The sequence below is a fragment of the Aythya marila genome (assembly GCF_965140915.1).
Source record: "Aythya marila genome assembly, chromosome: 3".
NCBI classification, from domain to species: Eukaryota; Metazoa; Chordata; class Aves; order Anseriformes; family Anatidae; genus Aythya; species Aythya marila.
In genome coordinates, this window is record NC_139044.1 from 32,294,858 (window position 1) to 32,318,208 (window position 23,351).

Here is a 23,351-nt window from a genome sequence, read left to right on the forward strand (position 1 = left end):
CTCAATTTTGGAAAATCTATGTATGTTTAATGCAGATCTATTACGTGGAAGAGAAAGAAATGTGTAATAGTACAAGTTAAATTTAAACACAAAGAGCCTAATTCCTTTTTTTTTTTTTTTCATACAGACCACAAAAAATTTTACAGAAAAAACTACCCACCAAATCAGCAAGGTTAGCAGGAGTTAATTTATTTCCTAAACCTACCCTCGAAAACATTTAAGTCAATTCTAGAACAAAGCTGTGATATGACACACCACAGAAAACTGAACGTATGACAATACCTCATTTTGACTAATGGGTTCTGTTGTGTCAATAAAACCTCATGTGTTATATATAGCTCAGCTGTCAAATGGAAACCAGTGTGCTTAGAATATTATTATGTTGCTATATAGACAAAGAGAAAGCAAGTAACATCATTTTGATTTCCAAATATTTTAGTTTTTAATGGTGAATTTCATAAAATGAACTTCATGAATATCTTGAACACACTATATGGAAAACAATTTATTTGCTGTGCTTTAAGATGTTCTGTAAGCTGCTGCTTCCAGGACAAATATTTATCTTTTGTTCACAGCCCTAGAACTTGCAGCGAGTGAATGGCTATCTATTTCTCTATTAACTATATAAATTTATACCACCTTTTCTTGTCAAAACTGACGTAGAGTGGATTGTTTCAAGTCAGAAAATAAGTTGAAAAGCAACACATTTTTATTTAACTGTGTTTTGCTTTTATGAGCCAGATGAAATTTGAAATTAAAGCCTGTATATTAAGGCCCAACCAAGCAGTAACCTATCACAAGCATTTGAATTAAAAAAGCTGCAGTAAGTCTTCCTCAAATTTTAACTAATAAGTTAGATATGAAAGTAGAATAATAAGATGTTTGTAAGACCTCAACTTAAGCTTGGCAAGTACTCTACTTCATTATACTATGAGCTGCACTGAGTAGCAAAATGAATTTCAACCTTTGCAGTGAAGACATCCTCAGAAGCCATCTTCCTGCACCAAGGATTTACTCCTAGCTGTGTTAGCTCTCTGACTTGCTCACACCAAGGTTTGTTAACCTTTCTGAGTGAACATTTCCATCATTTCACTCCATTTTGAATGCCCATGAAGGTATGGCCTCTCTCCTCGTTCTCCTCTTCCTCCTCCTCTGTATGCAAAGAAAGAGCTCAGAGGTGATGGCCAATATTATGTTCCCTCAGGATTTGAACAGGTGCTGAAGTAACTACAGGTCCAGGCAGGGCAGGAGGCAATATGGCACCCCACACCCTTCCCAGCCGCCCAAGTGTAAAGCTCCGAGCCCACTCTAGGCAGGCATACCTGGGCAACCCCTGCCTGCCCACGCGTGGCGTCCAGTGCTCCCTCACATCTGCCTGACCCCCGAGGTGCCCGTTTTTCTCCCCGGCGCAGCTGACGAACAACCCGCGGCTCACACGCCCTAAGTCCCTCACAAACAGAGCTCAGGGCGAAAACCCAGCTCGGGCGGGAGCCCCTCGCCTCAACAACGAGGCCACCGGGAACGACCGCGGTCGCTAACGGCGACGGCTCCACCCCCACGCTACTGCTACTGCTGCTAGTACCGCTACTGCTGCTAGTACCGCTACTGCTGCTAGTGCTACTGCTACTAGTGCCACTGCCGCGCCTGCGCTGCGCCGCCCCCTCCCGGCGTGCTCGACGGGGCCGTGATGGCGGCTCCCTGCCGCCGCTGCCCGCACATGGGCTGAGAGGAGGGCACGGGCTGAGGGCAGGGCGGCGGGACCATGCTGGCCCTCGAGCGCGCCCTGCTGAGGGGCTTCCTCAGCGCCGCCGAGTCCTTGGAGTGGAAGCAGGGCGATGTCTCGGCGGCAGGTGAGCGGGGCGGAGGGGAGGGGAGGGGAGGGGAGGGGAGGGGGGAGCGGTGCCCGCCTTGCCGTGGGGGTCCCGGACGCGGCTCCTGGGGTCCCCTAAGGCGGGCAGTGGGCTGGGCTGTGGGGGCGCTGCTGCTCGTGGGGGCACCGCCGCTCCTCAGGCTTCGCCCCGGGGCTGTCCCTGGCTTCCTCACGACCGGAGCGAGTGAGGCACCTGCCTGCCGCGTGTGGCAGTGGCGAGAAGCTCCCTGCTGTAGCAAAGCGAAAAAAATGTGGAGATAAAGACTTCTTTATCTGTACCCCGAGCATATGCTGAATTTTAGAAAAGAGCTGATCTACTCAGCTCTATTTCCTTATGTTAATTCTTATTTACCTCTAATTCTTGTATTGTCTGAAAATGTCAGGTGGTGTGACTGACATCTGGCAGGTCTTTCATAGCTTCCCGCTGAATGGTGTACACTTGTGGTTTTTTATTTTATTTTATTTTATTTTATTTTATTTTATTTTATTTTATTTGTTAAGTAGTGTGCTGTGATAAGATGTGGAGAGTGGTATTGAAGAAAGCTGTCTTGCCATAGAGGTAGAAAATGGCGGGGGTTGTGATGGTTTTTAAGTCATCGCTTCAGTGGGCCCTGAAAGTAAAAGTTAAAGACTGTGACCTTGAATTTGTATGGTGTCTTATAAGAAAATAAATAGAGAACCAAGATCAGATTTTATGTGCTTACAGTTATGTTGCACTGTTTCTAGAAAGAAAATCCTCAGTATTCTTCATTAGTGTCCTCAGGGCCAAGGGTTATTCTACAAAATACAGTGCTACCTGTTTGGACGGCTGTAACATATAAATAAGTTGTCACTTTGTGAAAGAAATTCTCCCCTAGAGTACTGATGGGAGAAAGTTTCACGTTATTTATGTTTTCTGCGAGGATGTGACGTCAGTAAGGCCCCAGAACCATTCCTAATCTTTTGTATATGCCCTTACAGGTACAGCTTGAAATGTTTTACAATCATTTACCACAAAAAAAAAAAAAACAACAACAAAAAAAAAAAACAAAAACAAAGACTTCTTGTATCAGGTGGCTGGTCATTGTTGCAAAGAACAAAAGTAAATTGTGCTCAGCAGCCTGGTCCGCAGAGATTAGGAATGAATGTGTGTCCATCACCATTCCTACCAAATCATCCGTCGCTGCTATTGAAGTTGATTTCTGTGCTCAGTCTTCAGTCGCGTCCGAGACTGAGAGCGCTTGGTTTTGCTGGGGGTTGGTGTTTGGTTAGCTTCCATGTGCAGCTGTAGCTGGTGTGGATGTATACCTGTGCTGGCATTAAATAGGCTAGCTTAGGCCCTAATATTAGGGTAGCTATGGTAACACTGAGTGCACAGGAGCTGCAGTCCACAGCTGGAATCACAGGTTAATATGGCAGGTATCCTATGCAGACCTCTGCATTTCCTCACCTGCATTACTAGCATCTGCATTAGCTAGTTGACAACTAGTTAGTATGTCTGCATGAGCTGCAGTGTAGACAGGTACCAATTTCTCTAAGAATAGAAGGTGTTAACGTGCTGAAACTGTTCTAGCAGACAGCTGCTGGATTGGTCGCAATGTAGCGTGCTTGGTGAAAGAAGGGAAGATACCTTCTGCGAACAAAGTCTGGGTCAAGAATACTTCATGAGTTTGAAGCTTCTTAGGAGTTAAATGTATAGCACTTTGTGAATTCTGTTTGCCTTGAAAGGATTAGGCAGAGAAACATTCATGGATTCATATCCACCTCAGTAGTTAATCTGAAGAATGAGGTAATAAACTTCCAGGAAGATAATACAATTTTATCTTCAGAAAAGTACTGTCCATTCTTTTGAATATTCTAAGCATTTAAAGTGAGGGCTGTGTATTTCATGGTTATACATGGGTATTCATGGAACTCTGTAAGTATTGAACCATTGTTATTTGCTGCAGTTTCCCTGAAAGAATCCTTAAGTCTTTGAAATTGTCTCTCCCACAGGATTTTACCATCACACACTAACAAAAAAGGTTTTGGAGGAAGAAAACCCTCCTATGATAATTGTCAGTGTATGTATTTGAAAGGCTATCCATATATTTCCCCTGAAATTCCTGTGCAATTTTTATGCTTTACATTCATCTGGCAGTTTGTATTTCATTGTCACGTTAATACAAGTTCTGTAAAATTCATTTTGGGTTAAGGTGACCCCTGCTACTGCTGTTCTTCAGTTTCAGTGCAACTGCAGTTTTCTGGCAACTTAAATGATAATTCAGTACTCGAAAGGGGAGAGGTATGTGTTTTGGTTGGAATAGCTCTTGTAGGATGAAATTCTTTCAAATTTAACACGGATTTATTTTCCTTTTTTTTTTTTTTTTTTTTTTTTTATTTCCAGAAAGTGGATCACTGTTGCAGTTGATTTTTGATGGGAAATATGAAGCAATATTTTCAAATTCAGCTATCCGGAATGTTTTCAGTGCATCTTCCGTGTCAGAGGAGAACACTGAAAGTTACCTGGAGAAACAGATCCTGACATACCTGGACTGTTCCGCAGAGGTTGATAACGTGGAAAGGTGGAAATCATTATTTATTATATGGAAGATTAATAGAGGCAATGTTTGGTTTTCCAAAAGGCATTATTTGTTTTGTAGTATGTGTCATAGGGCTTCCAAAGTTCTTGATCTGAGAGAAAAATACAAAATTGATTTCTCAAGTTGTTCCTCCCACTTTCCTGGGGCATCTGTTCATTATCATTGTTTCTTTCACTGGATAGTGTTCTGATATGAAGGGTTGTTGAAAACACTGGCCTTGTTTATGGTGACTACCTCTGAAGCTGCTGGTATAAAGAAACCAAGAAATGTAAATTCATGTTGCCGAGTGTCTTGAAACAGTTTGTTAACAGTTTTCTCTGCAACATTGTGTTACATTAATGTGAATACTTGAAGTACCATGTAAAGTTACTGTGAAAGTAATGTCCATGTTTCTGAGTCTGGTTCATAGTAAGGTTGTTTTAATGTAAACTCAGTAAGTTATTCATGGCTGGTATTTATGGATTAGTTATTTTCTTCGTAAGACTCACTAAGATGGATTTTAGCCTGTTCATTATTTACTTGGAGAATTATAAACACCGAAGTCAGACTCATTAACAGCAAGAATTAGCGTATGGAGTACAGTTAGAATGAATCTCTTGCATTATGGATAGTAGAAGCAGAAAATTATGTACGTATAATTTAAACATGAGTATAGGAACAGGTTTTAGCAAAGGGTAAGAGAACATAAAAGTATAAAGGAAGTAAGAGGAAGGTAACGTATTGCCAAGAAGCATGGCTGAATACAAATGTGTATGTTTTAGTATGAGGCATGAAAATGAGTTTTTGCTAAAATGCCAGAGAGAAACAAGTAGTTTGCACCTCTAAATTACCTAGACTTGTTAGCAACACTGATTGTGGCTTGTCAAAAGATTATCTGATAGTCTGATATCTCATGCGCTCCTGTTTTCTGATCTGGAATGTATAGAGATTGTTACTGTGCATTTTGTCTCTAGGTATTTTTTTTTCCTGTTTTTATTTATTTATTTTCTTTTTTATATTCTTTTGGAAAGAATTAATGCAACTTTTGCACATGATCTTTTAATGCCTGTGGTGAAAATGTGTGTTGTTGTTTTATTTATTTTTTCATTTTGAAGGAAAAAAATCCTTCTTCCCTTTATAGGATTTTTTTAATAGAAAAAATCCCTATTTTTCCTATAAAGGAAGTACAGCAACTTCTAAGTTCTAGCTCAGAAAAATCATTAAGACACTGGCTTTCCTCTGACTTCTAGTAGACTTCTTACTAGTGGGGTCTTACTTCAAATATATGCTTTTTTGCTGAACTGAGAACTATAATTCTAGAAATTAAACTCTGTGAGTTGAATTCAGTCAGGATCAGAAAGTTGGATAATGCTAACCTTATTCTTTTAACACAATATAAACACAGTACAAAGTATGGTTTTATAATAGTGTTAAAAGAACTCTTAGGGAGTTCTGTTTGTGAAGCTAAAAGGGAGCAGCCTGAAGGCAAAACAGCTCAGACTTTGTAGCTAGATTATAATTTCTTTGGACGTAGCCTGTCAAGTTCTCTACTTCCAAATCCATGGTTCTATAAGGAAAATATTTAACAGTATTTCAAAACTTGCTGCAACTTTTTCTTTCACTTTAACTGCTTCTGTCCTTCCCCTGCCAGACATATTTTGGTATGGCACTTTTAACCTCCATAGATTAAAAGTGAAGCGTCCAAGTATATTTTGCAATAAACCTACAAAATAGAAGGTGTTTCTTTTTTTCTGCTACAGCTACTCAATTCAAAGGCTATTGCTTATCTTCTACAGGAAACATAGCTTCATACCTGTATTTGAAGTCAGCAGAATTGTGGAGGAAGAAGTTATAGTGTATAAATGCTAAACAAGTGGAAGGGGAGAGTCTCTGGTGTTGTCAAGACTTCTGTTTGAAAGAGGTGTATTTTTGTCTGAGGTAGTTTCCTTCTAGAGACCAGGAGGAAATAATCTGCAGGACACAACAAAAATATTTCAGGAGAGTTTCAAAAGAGCTTGAAAGTCTATTAAAATGTTTGATTCTAAAACCTAAAGGAACAAGGAAATGATCATGAACACTTGTTTTAATTGTCCATGTATTCACTGCTACTACCTTATTCAAGATAGCAATGAATGTCAGACTTTCCAAAACAAGTCCTTGCAATAAAGCTTGGTTTGATTTCCTGACACATATTTCTTCAGGATGCTTACAGTTTGTTAACTACTGTGCTTTGCATGTTAAAAAATAAAAGTGAAGAAATTCTTGCTGTTTCTGCAACTTGCTTTGATGTATTTAAATTGAAAAAATAACTCTTAAACATCTCTAATTTTGTTTCAACTTCTCTTCTGTAATTTGTCTTCACATTTAAAAAAAAAAAAAAAAAAGCAATCTATAACCTAGTTGTATCTAAAGCATAGCCTTACTATTGGTATTTATTTGAAAAATTGAGTGTTATATGCAAATCCATTACTTTTTTTCAAGTATCAATGCTCTGTCATTTCTGAGTTTGAGAAAATATAAGTAAAGCAATATGAATATTACAGTGGAATGTATTTAAGCATCTGGTTTTACATCATGGATCACAAACCTACTTGAGTTGGTGTAAAGTGTTTAAAAAAATACATGGAGAAAGTATGAGTGAGATGAATGGCTCTCTGTATCTAAGGAAATTAGAAGAAAGAAATGAACCTATATATAGGTCACCGTAATAAGTGGAACACTGGCAGCAGTGCCTCTCTTGCTTTTCAGGCAGCACAGAAGAGCAGTTTTAAGGCAGCACTTGGGAGGTAAGCACTTGCAGTTCTGCATTCTAAGCATGAAGGGCAGTCAGAGATGGAATGGAAAAAATTTCTTGGAAGAAATTAAGTGATAGGTGAGGGACGCTAGCCTTATTTGCAGGGATTAGAGTTTAAAAGTAGCATTCTGTTTCAGAATGAGTGTTAAGGGGACTGCAGGTTGGTCACTAGTCGGAAACTGAAGACAGCAACAAGAAAAAAACAACTGATGATGACAAATAAGACAGTGGAAAGAGAATCACAGCCAAAGTAATGGAATTGCATATAATTTGCAGAGCCCTTCTGCATGGTTACAAAAGCATTTAGACATCAAGCAACTTTGCCTACCATAGAAAGATTTCAATAAAGTTCTTAAATATGTATTTTGGTTGTAGGAATTATAAAAATAGAGTAAATGATAAAATAATGAAAATGAGTCTTTGAAAGACTGAAGAGTTGTTGAACTGCAATGTCTCAGTTGATTATTCTGTATGTTATCTTTCCTTTTAGAAGCTTTGAAGCTTAATTTATAACAGAATAAATAGTGCATGTGTCATTGTTTTGTGCCTAATGTTAATAATTCAGTGTGCAGTAATTGTCACTGCTTTGTTTTTGAGTTGATAGGAAGTTTAGTGGTAACCTGAGATACACATCCAAATACTATTTGGTGGTAGATAGTTACCAGCTGAATAATGACAACTATAAAATCTAATTGACAAGAGCTCTTTATACCAGTCCTTTTTCTCTAATACTCCTGAAGGCTCTTGTGTTTCTTTTTCTTTTTCTTTTTTTTTTGGATTCGTGCACTCTACACCATTGTTATACATCTTCTGACACATTCTTGCCCACCAGCTGCTTCTGTGTGGCTTTTTCTATTGGACTTTGTTTTTTGGAGTTGTATAACGTTTTATCCCTTTGTTTCCATTTGGAGGACTCCTGCAGCTTTAAGTCCATGTTTCACAGCAAAAGGATGACAAGTTTTTTTCCAATGAGCTCCTCAAAATACCAGTTCTTATGTTATATTAGACTAGTACAGTTAGAACATTATTGTAGGTAGGAGGCATGTTATATATGTAGTATGTAACAAGGCCCCTGTTGGCATATGACTGATTATAACCCAGTAAGGTCACAAATCCCAAAGAATCCTAAAACAAACCAAAAAATCTTCCTAAAAGTTTCCTAAAAGTCTACACCTGTTAAATCAGTCATTAAATCTGAGGGATTTTGCCCTGCTTTCTGCAGGCCACATAGTTTATTACTGTAGGTACATAAAGAAATAGTATCGTAAGGTTATTAGTTGAGTAAAATCTTCTAAATAAGAAAAGTTTATACACAGTTCCAGGAAGGCAACAAAGTCTTGTAATTCCATTTTTAAATAAAATACTGTGTTTGCAATGAAAAAGCATGATTGAATGAGATAGCATTTGCTGCCGAATTATCCGAACCAGCTCTGAGGTGATACTTCTGAACTTTATGACACTTGTTTGATTGTTTTGTTCTCAGAGGGAGTGAAATTAAGCAGCTGTGTAAAAGCAACAATAAATATGCTGTTTTGTAGCGTATGCTAATGCAGCAACTTCTCTTTTAAAATGTTGAGGTTCAGATACAAGAAAATGCAACTGTCTGGTTGGCAAACAGTGATAATCTTCATCTGATGCTAATCTCCCATTTGTATCTAATAGGCACAGCCTTAAATTGTAAAACATTTGATTTAACTCTGTTTCCAAAATATTTGTCATTTGTTACAACCATCATATTTCCAAACCTTTCAGTTTCCCATGAGCATTTTTGAATTCTATGCTAATTATATTTTCGTGCTGAGAGGGGTGGATTTTTAAGGCTGGATGTTTTGAACTGGTGTGGAATTAATCAGATCTTGCATTCCTAATTAAAAGAATGATCTATTGCTAATTGTTTTCCTTATCTATATTGCAGGCAGAGGCTGATGTTTCTACTTGGTGTGGGCAGTTTGCAGCTCTTCGTTCAAAGCAATTGGACCGGGCCTCCTGTTCAGTTACAGCTGCAGGACTTTTTGCCATCTGCATTGTTGCAGAAATTCAGTGAGGTATGCTTGAGTTATAATAAGCTGTCCTTTTACAGTCACTTCTATTTGTGAATAACCCACTTATCCAGAGAATATATATCTATGAGGTCCAGGGTTAGAATTAATTTCCTTGAGTGTGAACAAGCTGCTGTTGCGAGCATCATCAACTGTGTAAGTTTTTTAAGTACTATCCTAAAAGTAGCTAATGTTTGTCTACTTCAACTTAATAGATTTCCTTCTGGAAATGTTGGTTTTGAATATGGAAGATACTTACTGTGCAGCAGCATCTGCTTGAAGGATGTTTGCTGTCAATAAGCTGTTTGTTTTGGAATGTGTTCTTAGTTGGACCAGAGAAAGATACTTATAAATTACTTAGAAATTTTCCTTGGAGCAAGGTAGAAGATGGATAACTTGCGTATAGCAGACTATCTGGTAGGTGCTAAGAGGACAGCAGATTTGTATGCTAGTATCCTTCTAGGCTCATGGATGATGCCAGCTGAATTGTGGAATTGGTAGTTCCCATGAGCAGTGTAAATGCTGTAAATTGTGGAATAAGGGGAAGTTTGACAAGTAGATAAGAAGCTTCATGTAACATTAATGTAACGTCTGTTACATTATTGTGGTGTGTTTTTGCAGGAATAACGTAACTCATGAAGACCTGCCATAGTTCGTAGTTTCATTTGCAAGGTTGCGTTTCTAAATTACTTAGTTCGGATACTGTATCTATCCCTTTTTTTAAAATATAGATGGTTATCAGTGTGGTATATTTTAGAGATGGCATGGTGTGTATATGTATAGGCTTATTTTTTTGCTTGGTTTTTGAGATCAGAAATTAAATTGCTGTCAGACTATAAGGAGTTCAGACCTATAAAACATAATGTTCATAACTTCTATCAACCATCCCATTTATTGTCTATATTAATGGATGAATGAGATGCTAATTATCCGTTGAATAAGGGAATGTGTGTCTCCTGTTTAGTTTGTCTTATGGCTGTGAATGCAATGCATTGACGGATGTTTGCATATGCAGAGGTGGTATTCCAGAATCTAAATCAGCAAGAGATGAAAAAGGAAAACAGACATGAGCATTGTTGATTTCTAATGAGTACTGCATCAGACCTTGTTAACTGGAAGGTTTAACTAGTTCTGCATTCAGGCAAAAGAAGTTTAGTTTTATGTATACTATTGCTATCTGTAGCATCTGAGAAGTTTTTTCCAAGAGCACTAAACAGTTGTGCTAAAATATCTATCCAGTTTTCTTTTGTTAAACATCTTAATTCAAAAGCTGTCATATGCTTTGAATTATTTTTATGTAGATACTTTTATGTTCAAGGATTCTTAGTATATAAACACTCCATAAAAACAAACATCTCAATAAACTGATATTTTTGTGCTTCTTTCAATCCAGCTTTTCTTTCTCGCATGCACAGATACTCAAAAAAAAAAAAAAAAAAGTGGGTTAAAAATACAGCTCTCATTTTCTCCATTTCTAATGTAATCATCTATATTCTGTCATCAATATTGGTATAAATTCTTTTTTAATAAGCTTTCAATTTTTCAGACTGAAATGATCTTTTTCCCATGTCAAGGTTAAAAACAAATAAATAAACAAATAGTTTCATTTCTGCCCTCAGATAACTGCTGAATGCATCATTAATTTTACTTTCTTATGAGTGCATTAAGACTGCATAAGAATATAATTAATTTCAGTGAAGAGCACATCTGATATTTGAGATATTCAAGGCCCATCTGGACACCTACCTGGGCAGCCTGCTCTAAGGAACCTGTTTTGGCAGGGAGGTTGGACCTGATGATCTTTCGAGGTCCCTTCCAACCCCTACAGTTCTGTGATTCTGTGAAATCATAAAATAGCCTGATTTAGATGAGTTGCTAGTTGGTGCCTCTTGGATGTCTTCCACGAAAAATATTCATGAGTATGTGTACTTTATTTCCCATCCTCCAAATTGATTCCAGCCTTACTTCTCCGTAAGTTATGGTTAAATTCATGTACTCCATTAGGGTTCCATTTTATGTCCTGCAGAACTGTTTTGTGCTTTTATTTTAAGAGTCCATGCCTAAAAACAGTTCAGTAATTTCTAAACAGAAAAGCAGCTAGTGTTTTAGTTCTTAGGTGACTGAGTTTTCTAAAATTCCTTCAGGACTTTATCGTTCCAATTAAATACTCTTGCTGAGTTTTTTTATGGTAAGTGACTTATGTTAAAGCAAGATTAAAAACAAACAAAAAAGCCTGTATTTAAATGGATTATCAGATCTGTCTTCAAACTCACTGGGATTAGGCTAAAACATTTTTGTTTTACAGTAAGTGGGATAGGTTCCTCGTGTTTTTGAAGTACTGTCACTGTCTCTGTGCAGGTAAGGGAATGAAAGGTGCACAACTGTTTAGGTTGCAGTGTGTTTTATCCTGACTTAAGTTTGAGAGTTACAGAGTATTGTTTGTTGTCTAATTTCATATTCACAAGTAGGATATATTGGTGTCAGCTAGAAACTCCATCTGGAAGAAGATCCCAATACACTAATGCATAATACTTGTAAATAACTGGTAGGAGTCCTCCAAATACATTTATCAACAGCTCCTGCTGGCCTTTTTGTAACTTCCAGCTTGGTTCCAAATAATGAGTTTTGAAATGCATTTGAGTAACTTTTTCTCCTGATGTTTGTATTAGTGCTTCTTTTATGCATGATATGATCCTTTTGCTGGAAGATCGAACCATCACCAGGCTTCTGTTGATACAAATAGCCATGTTCATAATTCATATGAAAAATAACGATGTGCTGTGTAGCAGTAATGTCTCAAATCCAGTATGATCCCTTATCCTTGTAAACTTTGTTAACTGAAACTGTTGGGAGTTCTTTGTGATCCAGACCTGTATTCTTGGCTTCCATTAGCATGAACTGGCCATAAAGATGAGAGCTGAACCTTAGGTTAACTCATGTGCTGTTTGAATACCAGTGACCAGCATGATGAAGACTATGAAGATTCTAACAAACCTTTCCCTCTTGTGGGGTGTATAAGGAGGGATGGTAAAAGCTAAACACGGAGGCAGTCTTGTAAGCAGAGGGAGTTTGTTGAAGTAACCTACAAACTTGCCGTACATTCCCTTGCTATGTATATGTAAAATAAATAATTCTTAATGCTACCATTGGAAAATTCTTCCTTCTTTAACTCAGCAATGTCAGACCTTACAGGGAATACAAGCAAGCACATTCCTAACTAAGTACTCCTACATGTAGTGCACTCAGGGAAGACTTACTTGTGCTAGCTTACCTTTATCATCTTCTGTCTGCAGCTCAGCTCTGTGTTGTTTACATGTTGCTCGTTTGGTAAATGAAACTGGAGACAGCCTGCACCATAATCTCATTATCTCCTTTGCAGAAAGTTGGAGGGAAGCAGTTGCAAGCAAAAGCAAATTTTCTATCCCCAAAAGATGTCTGGAGCAAAGGGTGAATTGTCTTCTAAAGGACCAAATCTTCCACTAGTAACCTGAGTACATCTTCTATCTTCCATTATTCTGGAAGATATATAACTTTAGCTTTGCCAGTTGACAAGCTGTGCAGGAGTCTTAGTACTATTTAAAATCTGAGAAGCCCAGTATATGACACTTAGTAGCTGCATGCAGGTTCCTTATTTGATTTTCGTTATTCACTTTTTTTTTCCCTCTGTTTTTTTTTTTTTAATCCATCCCATGCCGTTTACTGTCTTTTTCTACCTTTGTGTATCTCTGCGCTTACCTTTTAAGCTTTAGGTGAAGCATCCCCAAGACTGAGAAAGGGATGAAGAAAGATTAGAAGGGCCAGTTCAGAGTGAGCAGTCCCTGAAACAAAAATAAAGTGTACCAAATGCTCACGTTGCCTCTAATGATTATCATGAGCAAGAAAAAAACATGAAGCCCATAAACTAAATTTCTTATACTCTGTATTCTCACAGCCATTGAGCTGGAATGGCAGCTGGTAACAGTTGTGCTGGGAAGTACTTTCTAATACTGTGAAAGCCAAGAGTGCTGTCCAGCTTGAAGCTGATGTAGGGCTTTAGTAGCAGCTACTTAACAGTAAATGTGAACTTACTCTTTGTAAGTACACGTACTTTTGTACATGTACTTTTTTTTTTTTGTTAGTACATGTACTTTTGTACATTATCTGTACTTCGGACAGAGATTGAAGCATACGTATTTAGAGTGAATTCAGCTTCATTTGTCTGTATTTAGCCCAGCGGTGGTCAAAGGGAACCACATGCAGATTCAACAAAACCTGGATTATTATCCCAGATATTTCTGAGTTCACAAACTCTAGTATATGTTTCTGTACTTATTATATACACACATTTAAGAATAAAATAATCATAGGTTTTGAGTGGAAGTCTGGTGAAGAATGGAAAGACTCACAATCTAACCCAGGTTTATTAGGTCTGGAACATTGTGTTAGCAAATCTTTGTTATGTCCATTTTGAGATACAGGATTTTTTTTAGATGCATGAGATAAATATGGAGAATGTCTAATTTAAGTGCTTAGACACAAGAAGGTAAGTTCTAAATTTCTGTTTTCTCTTGGCCAATGTTTTAAGGATTTTTGTGAATTTCAGTCCAGTCTTTTATGCCCTTGAAGCTGTAAAAACTTGAAAGTCTACCTCTTTTATATGAAGCTGTTCCCTACCTTAAAGACTAGCTTAGGATAGTAAATTGTGTTGATAGAAATCTGCAATGATAATGCAGTCTTAGAGCACAAGTTAAAAGAATGAATGTTGATTTAGGCTTTCTTAGTAAAGAGAATGTTTGCTTCCTTGTATGGTATTTGCTTTATGCAAAAGAACACGGATTTATTAAGATAAAAGATATCAGTTCTTTGGCTCTAAGACTTGTTGGTGTATTTACTAGGCGGTGACATCTCTCTCCCTCTTCCCTCCCTCATTATATTCCTATTAATGTTACATTAGCTGGACTGAGCTCTCCAGTGAAAGGCTTTCAAATGAGAATGTGAGATTAATTGGTTGCTGCGGTGCTTAACTGAGGGTAGATTACTATAGCATATCAAATGTGTTTTAGAAAACGGTTCTATAACAAAGCTGATAACTTCTTTGCTTTCCCATTGATTCTTTCAGTGTTGTTTATTGAAAAGAGACCTCAAAAAGGATGATAGGGAAACAAGTTTAACTTAACCTGAAAACTGTATGAAGTCTTCTGTTATATCTCTCATGTTTTCAAAATGAATCTTTAGAAGCACAGAGTCATAACTTTTCAAAATCAGAGTAGTTAGAGATGTTGGTAAGGCTGTTCCTCGATGGATCTAATGTCTTCCTACATGGCCATTTTTTCTTTACAACAGTGTGAGAAACCACTTGGAAATAAACTTTGTTTTCAATGGTAGGATTGATAATTGCAGTGATGTCAGGTAAGAATTACATTTTGGGTGAATAATGTAAAGTTCCTTAATCATTGCCTACTAAGTAGGAGTATTTTCAATGTTAATACATGATAAATAATGGACAAACCTAAGGAAATCAGGAAAAAAGTCTGAAAATTGCCGTAAAGAGAGGCAGGAATTGTTTAAAAGTGGACTAGGGAAATACTGTGGTTTTAATAACTTTTGTCTTTAAAGTAATCTGTTGGTAAAGGTGTTGAAAAAAGTTCCAGAGAACTTAGTAACTACATTACTGGTTTTGTTTGGAATGCTGTAATGTGATTAAAATGACTTCTATCTCGTTTGTGTAGACTGAATAAAAATCTTTCTCAGGCAAGTGACTTCAGTGCAAACTGTCACTTAACTGTCTGGTCTTCTGTTTCTGTCCATTCCCTTTTCTTGCCCCTTTAATACCAACTGAAAACAAAAGCATTCCTTTTTTCAGTTTGCAAAGGAAACTTGCCATTTGAGAACTAGGAGTCAACTGATGAATTGACATCTGCTCTAGTCTGAACATAAACTGTGTGAATGCTTTCCTTAGATTAAAAGGAAAAGAAGAATAGGTGATTGTCCCCTGACCATCATCACTGAGAGACAGGTTTCCTGGAGAACTACCTCAAGCCCATTAAGAAAAGAATTACTGTAGGGAACATCACAGGAAAACACCTAAAAGGAGGTCTTTGTTTACTGGACAAAAGGAAAAATGGTTCTAGTATTGCTACTCTGATGCCACTCCAAAAGGAAGCTATCTCTGGGGAAAGACGGTAACACATCTTGAAATCACAGGAGGAATATCTGGTGCATTTGAGTATTGTAGGACATTTAATAAATTTATTTACTTCTGTGATGACAAGTGGAATGGCTTTGGTTTATCAGTTTTTCTCCCTTAGATCAAGGAGAGGACATTACTAGAATGTATTTGGTAACATTAACTGGATATAAGCATTTCCAGTGAGAAGAAATCTAAATCTAAATATATCAGATCACATTGAGAAGACGTATCTGGCAAGCAAGAGGCAAGGCAGAATTTACCATGACTTGGTGAACAGTTGGGATTCAAAGACACATTGATGTGTTGTTTTTTTTTGCCTTGTCTTGAGCAGACTTTTTTTTCCTTACACATATGAGTAGCTGTTTTTCCTAATTCTATGATTTTGTTCATAAACTTTTTAATGTTTTCTGAACATTCTCACTTTTCTTGTTCTTTCAGCCCAAAATGCTGCATGCAGCAATTTTGAAGATGCTGGTTCTAGATGCTGAATCAGTCTATACCTTGACTTCTCATCCTATCTTGCTGCTTATAGCTAGGATAATCCTTGTGAATTCAAGACACAAACTTGCATCTCTTCAGGTAAGAAGCATGTGACCAATGATTATGACTGCCAGATGCTCATTAATTGGTTCTCTTGTTCTTTTTTTCATACCTTATTAAGTCAGTATAGCTTCTTCGATTTCTTTTTCTGCAGTTCTGAGGTTCTTTCTTTTAAGAAACAATTCAGACAAAGTGATTACAGTTAAACACAAGTATAATTTTCTTAAACTATTTTCTCACTGTCTTCTCCAGAAGAGAAGATCCCTTCATAATCTGTAAAAATTAGAAAATTGAATAGAAAGCAACTTTTAAAAAGGCACATACTTTGTAGCATTTTTGAAGGAGGGAGGGGGGCAGGACTGACACGTTAAATGCCCTATAAAGTAATGCGTCGTACACTCACTGTGGCCTTTTTTGACAAGCTTTGGGATCTCATTAACTGCTACCATATGAATTCTAGATGCCAAGAATGTCCTCTTTTGCTATTTTTTTTTTTTTATTGTCTTCAACCTCTCCTGCAGGCATCCATGTGGAGATTTCCTTAATTCCCTGTTGTGTTTGTACATTAAAATCAGGGAGATATGAGTCTCTTCTTGAGAGGGTTTTTGACATTACTTCCTTTGTAGTTTAGTAGCAGGACTCTTTGGAACTGGATGACTTCTAACAGCAGCATCTTCTCTATTGCATTCCAGTTGAACAGAATTTGGCTGGAGATCAAAATGCCACATGGTCCCTTTTTATGCTTGGCTGACAACATCCATTCCCAGCTGTGTCTTTGTGATGAATTAAACTGTGTGGGAGATGTTGGCTGTACTGCATTTCTGGAAGCCAAGCTCTTCCATCGTTTTCCCTGTTATTCACAGATGAATGCTGTTGAATTTCAACAATTGGGTCAGTCAGGGAGGGAGAAAATGTACCTGGTATAGAGAATTCCCTTGCTGCCTGCCCCCAGACTGACATAATTGGGGACTTCCTTCTACCAGTGGAGGTTCAATTACTTGTGGCTACATCAAGTTTGGGTAGTAATCTAATGGCAGTAACTGATAAAAAGTGCTTTTATCAGCAGGTCAATGTAACAACTAAAGCTTAATTAATTCTTTCTCATTTCCTCCAAATTCAAAGGAAAGTTTCTTAAAAACTTTGTTTTTTTAAAGTTTACTGCTAATTAATTTAGAGTAGGATAAAGCACCCCGAAATCCATTATCTAAAGCATTAATAAAGGCCTGTTATATTTTAAAAATGTTACTGTCTATAGCATATTAAATGTTTGACAGCAATCAAAAAGTATTTTTAACTTAGATTCCAAAAAATAACGTTCCTAATTAAATATTATGCAGAGCTCAAGTAGCTTACCTGAAACTTTATAAATGCATTCTGTGATTCTACGATTTTTGAGTGGCAGGCATCAGGCCTCAGGAAATTGTATCATTGAGCTGGGTACTCTGTTGCATGGGAAATAAGTACTTTATTATATACATTTAAACTGAAGTCGTTTGAAACTTATTTAAATTGCCTTTAGGTTTCAAAGTAAGTGATGAAATACTGGAATTTGACCTTTTTTGCAAAGTCTGTTGATTGTGTGCTTTTATTCTGTTCAGCTTGATATCAGAAATCATCTTTCATTGCATTTTGAAATAGATACTATTATTCTTTTTGATAGTTCCTTTCTAGGGACATTACAGTCAACTACATGTGATGGGTTTAGATTATTTTACTTGAAATCTGTTCAGCCTTTAGGTCTGATGGATGTAAGCATACTTCTATAAAAAGTTCAGAAGATAGGTGCCTTTGAGCAGCACTTCTACATCTGTTTTGACAAAAATGATTGGAGTACTAACAGTAGCAGAATAGCTAGTAATCATTAGAGCCTTCATAGAGGTATGCCCTACGTTCGCAGAAGATTATTTTAAGAATAACAATCTATTCTCAAAATTATACTTGAGCTTTTCCATGCATTGCCATCTGGTACAAATAGACAGGGATGAGATACGCTGGGGAGCTTATGTTTTGCGTATACAGCTTTCTAAAATGAGTTATCTCCTAAGCTGTGGTCCAGCGCTGCTGTAGAATGATTGCTTAGATCACTGAAGTATTTGTCTTTCTCAGATTCCACATACAAACATTAATAATTTTAATTGTGATTGTAAGGCGTTCTCATGAGCACTTCTGTCTCAGTCTCCTTTCTACCCTTACGTAAAGAGATATGAAACGATTTGATTGAACAGGAAAACTTGCATGCAAGGGCAACACCGGATGGCCAGAGATACTGTACTGGATGTCTTCCACATGAAAAGTGACTAAGTAGTCTAGGAGTCTTCAGACTGGAAAGATTACTGAAGAGTGAAATCATGGCTGTTTATTAAAATCATGAATATGACATGAAAGAAGAAAAGTAGGGAACAGCTTTTTATTTATTTATTGTCTCTCTGTTACAAGAATTCGGAGTTATGAAATCAAAGTAGCAAGTGGCTGGTCCAGAATAAGTACACTCAGGTATTTATTTATCTCGTGGTCACAAAGTTTCTTACCTGATTGTGGTCATAAACATTTGCTGGGTTCAGAGAAAAGGTAGAGAAATTAACAGAAGCAAAGCCCATCAAACTGTTAGAGCATTGTAGAGCTGCTTGAATATTTTCATCTTTATGCTAGGTCACTGCCCACTTTTTACATAAACCAGCTATTTTAGTAGATTTTGTTTTTTTCCAGAAATGACTATCTAGTAGATTAGTAAGTCTATATTTTAAAGCCACTCTTTCATGAAAAGAAAAAAAAATCTGTATTTGTTGTTCACTTGAACTATCTGTGTTTTCTTTCAGACATTACCTTGGTGGACTCTAAGATGTGTGAATATTCACCAGCAGTTGTTAGAGGAGAGATCACCTGAGCTATTTACTGTTGCCCAGACCTGTATAAAACAAAGTATGTTTCTAATTATGTGCTTTGCTGGCCCACAGCATCAATTTTAAAATATCTTTGTGGGGTGGGAATTTTTATGTAACTACAGAGAGTGGAGAAGGACAAGAATTGACTTAAAATTGACATGGATTTGTATGGCATGTGCTGTTTTTGACACTAAGATGAGAATGTAATTGTAGGCTAAGGTTTTCTATTGAGTACCTATGCAGATTGAAGATTCAAGTTGGATATTTATTTCAAGAGCAATATTCCAACTTAGCTTTACTGTAAAGTATAAAAGAATATTAAACTTTTGTTTTTTTTTTTCTTACTCTAATAGCGGTTCTGAGATATAAGACTTTTTTCAGCTTTTTTTAATGGACATATCTTTTATCCACTTGAGTGTTTATAAATGTGTGGAGGTTTGCTTTAAGCATAACAGACTTCCTCTGCTGGTATTTTAAATATAACTTAAAAATTCTCCCAGACTGTATCCTGATAGCTTTTCTTTTTCTTGGTTTGCAGTGGCAGAAGCAGAAGCTTTCTTCACAGGCGGTGAAGGCTGTCACTTAGCAGTTCAGTTCAATCTTGAGTGTGCCTATACATTTTTGTATTACTATGAGTACAAAAAAGCTAAACAATGCTTCAATACAGCAAAAGACATAACAAAACTGCAGATTAATCTGACAGGTAAGTTTGCTTGTACAGTCTGTGAAAGTTGATTGGCTGGACCAAACTACCATGTTTTTTCTTTTTTTAATGTGTCCAAATAAAGAAATATATTTTGGAAATTCTTGACTTACATATACTTTGGAAATTCTTACAGGTTTGTCATAAGAATTAGCATAGCTTGGAAGAAGGAAGAGAAACATACCATCCAGTTACAATGTCAGCCTTAATATGAGTGTCTGAGCAGCTGCAGTATTACAATCCTTCCATGTTGTATTTCATCAGTCTATCAAATTCTAGATCTAGTTGTCTCTGTTATGGGACTCGAAAATTAGTTGGTGTGGTAGGGAATACATCTTCGGGGTTGGGTTTGCTATACGCTTATAAAGAAGTCCGCATGTTTATATGATGCAGTCTTTAACCTTTCGTGCCACTAGTCTAGGTCTGTTCCATGTCAGTTGCATTTAAAAGTCACTTTTGGAGCTGTTGTCACCGCAGAAAATAAATAGAAAAGAAAATAGAAATATCAAGGATTCAATCAGTATAGAGATCTTAAAATTATCCTTTCAGAATCTATTCTTTGGAGTCCTGAAGATCAGATTGCTGCACTTGTAACTTTGTTTAAAATTCCATGTATAGATGTAGAAAGATTTGGCCTATCTGTCTCAGCTGAGTAAACAGGATGACACAAAATGCACAGTTTTCTTGTGTGGAAGCTTTAGGTTTTGTCTGGTAAGAAATGGAAAAAAAAGTAGAAAGGATAAAGGAAGTGAAACTTGCAGCCCCCTTACCTATTACACCACTGTATGTAAAAAAGCTAGCTATTCCTTTATTTAAATTGGAGCTATACCTACTTCTACTTATGTCCTTAACCAATTTAATATTTTAATTAAAAATAAGTTGGAATTGTTGTAGAACTCCATGTTCATTTACTCCAAGGTTTTAAAGATTAACTGAAAAATCTGTGAAGAAAATCTTGTGGTATAGTACTTTGCATAACTGTGATTGAATTGATTATATTTGATGGTATCTGTCCTAAAACATAGGAAAAAAGGTGTGATCGATTGAAATATGATTAATTTAAATATGGAAATTATTCCTATATGTGACATACCGTATGTGTGACATTTGCTGCAAGCTTGATAATATAAGGCGGTTTTGTTTAAAATGAACCCAATTTTTATTGCTTTTATTAAAAAGATCAGTGCCTGTGATGATGTTCAGGCTATAAAAATTTAATAAACTAAGAACAGGTAAAATCGAAGTGCCAGATGGCTATGCAGCTTATATTCCTCAAGTTGCTTGAGGAGTATGTGCTTTTCTTTAAAAGAGATTATTCATCTAAAAGCTAATTACCTCCATAAATCTAACCTAGGGAAAAGCTGGGTTTTGGAGGGGGAGGTGGTGGCTGGTTTGGGGGGGTGACTGGGTGCTATGGAATTACTTGCATTTTTGATGACTATACCAAGAGGTTACTCTAGTCCTAGAGAGACATTACACTGATAGTCTTAGAATGTTGCTGTGAAACTCCTAAAAGTTCCATGCCTTATCTCCATAAATGTATTAGAATAGTTATGAAGGATGTTGAACCTGAAGGCAGATGAAATGAACTGAACATGTGGGAATTGTTGGCATTCAAGACAAATTCATTTGACATGCATATTTTGAGTAAATGGAAGGAATGTTACAACATCAAAAATGACTTTGCTTTGCTGTAAAAATTCAGCTTCTATCAAAGATGTTTTTATGGCTTTGGGAAGGAATTTCCATTTTAGGAAAAGGTTTTGAGAGTTTTTCATTCTTCTGGGATTGTAATCCTTACTGACTGAAGATTTTATTACAGCATGGGAACTTATGCTGCTCTTGTAAAGAACTTAGAACCAGTATTTTTCCCAAGTTTTTTTAGAAATGTGTGAATAAATCATAGTTGTTTGTGGCTTGTGTATTTTTTTTGGCCCCAGTAATCAAGGTCTGTCCTGTATTCATCATTTGTTGAAGAGCATCCTTATATCCCTCACAGCCAGTCACAATCACCAATAACTACAAAACATTTGCCAGTAAAAGACTGTAGTCTGCCTTGCTTATAAATTTACTAAAATGAGGGGTGGTAATCCAAATAAATTTAAAATGATCAGATATGAAGAATTAATAATGCTAAATCCTGAAATCCACATATTGCCCATTTACTGTTTTCATGCCCAGTAATGCATCCCTGGGAACTCTTAATAGAGGACGGAAAGTAAAATCTCTGATGTATAGAATCCCTATTTCTTTGTGATTCTGTCTGGTGGTATAAAGCAAGCAAAATTTTCCCCCAACTTAAATATGTAATAATCATTTTAATCTGGAAAATGTGTGTTTTCCCTGTAGTACAAAGGAATTATTTGCTTAAAAAAAAAAAAAAAAGGTGAGGAGCTATCTCAGAGCATGAAGGCATCACAGCTTGTAATTGGTAGTGAGTAAAATTTAAAATTTATCAGTAACAAACATAGCTTTGTGAGTGCTTCTTTTAATCTGTTTAAGCAATAAGGCGTAATAGGAAGTGAATTACGGCATAATGGCTTACAAGCATTATTAAAATTGAGAATTGAGTGGTACTGTGTAAAATTAGTATGAATCGTTGCCTGGTCTCTCTTCCTGCCCTGACCCCCCCCAATGTGGTTGTAAGGTGCTATTTTTAGAACCATTTTCATTCCTTCATAAACTCTTAACATGGGACATTCCCATTAAAAGGAGTGACTGGCAGAAAAGGAGTAATCAGTTTAATTACTCATTTCCCTAATGCTCTCCTTCCACCTTCTGGAAAAAAAAGGAGCGAGTGCTCTTACAGCGTAAGTGCCAGACGATTCTTACTGACAGTGGCCTCATCCCTTGGCATTTGCCCACTGAACACACGAGCAGTCAATCATTGTTATGTCCAAGTTCTAATGCATTGCACATTTTCAAAACAAAAATGAAATTACAAACTTCTTATATCAGTTGGCTCTGCAAAAAGAACAGTGGGTCAGTATTCACATCTCCTTTTCCTTTTATTTGATTTCACATTTCACATTATCTGAGCATTGTATTATAATAAACAAGCAAACCTCCAAATTTGGTAGTTTTCATCTCTATTTTGGGAGTGGATAGGTCTCTTGTTATTTTTAAGTTACTCTTCTGAAATTGTTCTGACTTCTCTGATTGCAGTGTGGAAACGGGTTGCTAATAGAAGTACAGCTATTTTTTTCTTTTCAATTTGGTGTCAGTTGCTATCCTAAAAACTTATTAAAAGTTGTCTGAGTATCTCATAAAGAACTGAAGAAACAAATGTTAAGATGACTTTCACATAGTGCATTTGAAATATTTAAAATATTTCAAATGTAGCTGTAAACTGTACAACTGTAGCTGTAAACTATCATTTTAAAAACATCATATCCATTAAAACTAGTTACATGAACTTCAGTAACAGCAAGCAAAGGTGTTTTCTTGAGAATAACTTATTTGTGAACTATCTAGTTAGTGCAATAAAATGTAAAGGAAAAGATGCAAAACTGAAGAAAAATTCAAAATTTGTATTTCCTCACAATTTTTGTTCTGTCACCCCACATTTGGTTTGGGCATCGAACTCATGTCCTTAAAAAGCAGTGTAGCCCTAGGTAAAAAGTGAATGGGCTTTGGAAAATACCATCCATAGTGATTATATTTTACAAACCTCCTACCAATCCACAGAAGCATTGAGACACTGAACTGTTCCCATTTGGAAATTTTGTTGCTTTATAAGACATTAGGAGATTTTTATTTACCTAAACGTTTCCATGTTGTCCGTGGGGAAATTGACAAATCGTTTGCAGTATAT

The 23,351-nt window shown here is 36.7% G+C and overlaps 1 protein-coding gene across 2 annotated transcripts in view; it reads left to right on the top strand.

Annotated features, from left to right (window-relative positions):
• The first annotated feature begins 1,685 nt into the window (after positions 1-1,685).
• TTC27 (tetratricopeptide repeat domain 27) overlaps positions 1,686-23,351 on the top strand; it is a 112,103-nt gene continuing 90,437 nt past the window's right edge. For both annotated transcript variants that reach the window (XM_082755952.1, XM_082755953.1), the window contains exons 1-6: positions 1,686-1,850; positions 4,236-4,413; positions 9,120-9,249; positions 15,851-15,991; positions 18,769-18,871; positions 19,373-19,537. In XM_082755952.1, the coding sequence (XP_082612078.1) occupies positions 1,763-1,850; positions 4,236-4,413; positions 9,120-9,249; positions 15,851-15,991; positions 18,769-18,871; positions 19,373-19,537 (805 nt within the window). In that variant the 5' untranslated portion in view covers positions 1,686-1,762. The remainder of the gene's footprint in view (positions 1,851-4,235; positions 4,414-9,119; positions 9,250-15,850; positions 15,992-18,768; positions 18,872-19,372; positions 19,538-23,351) is intronic.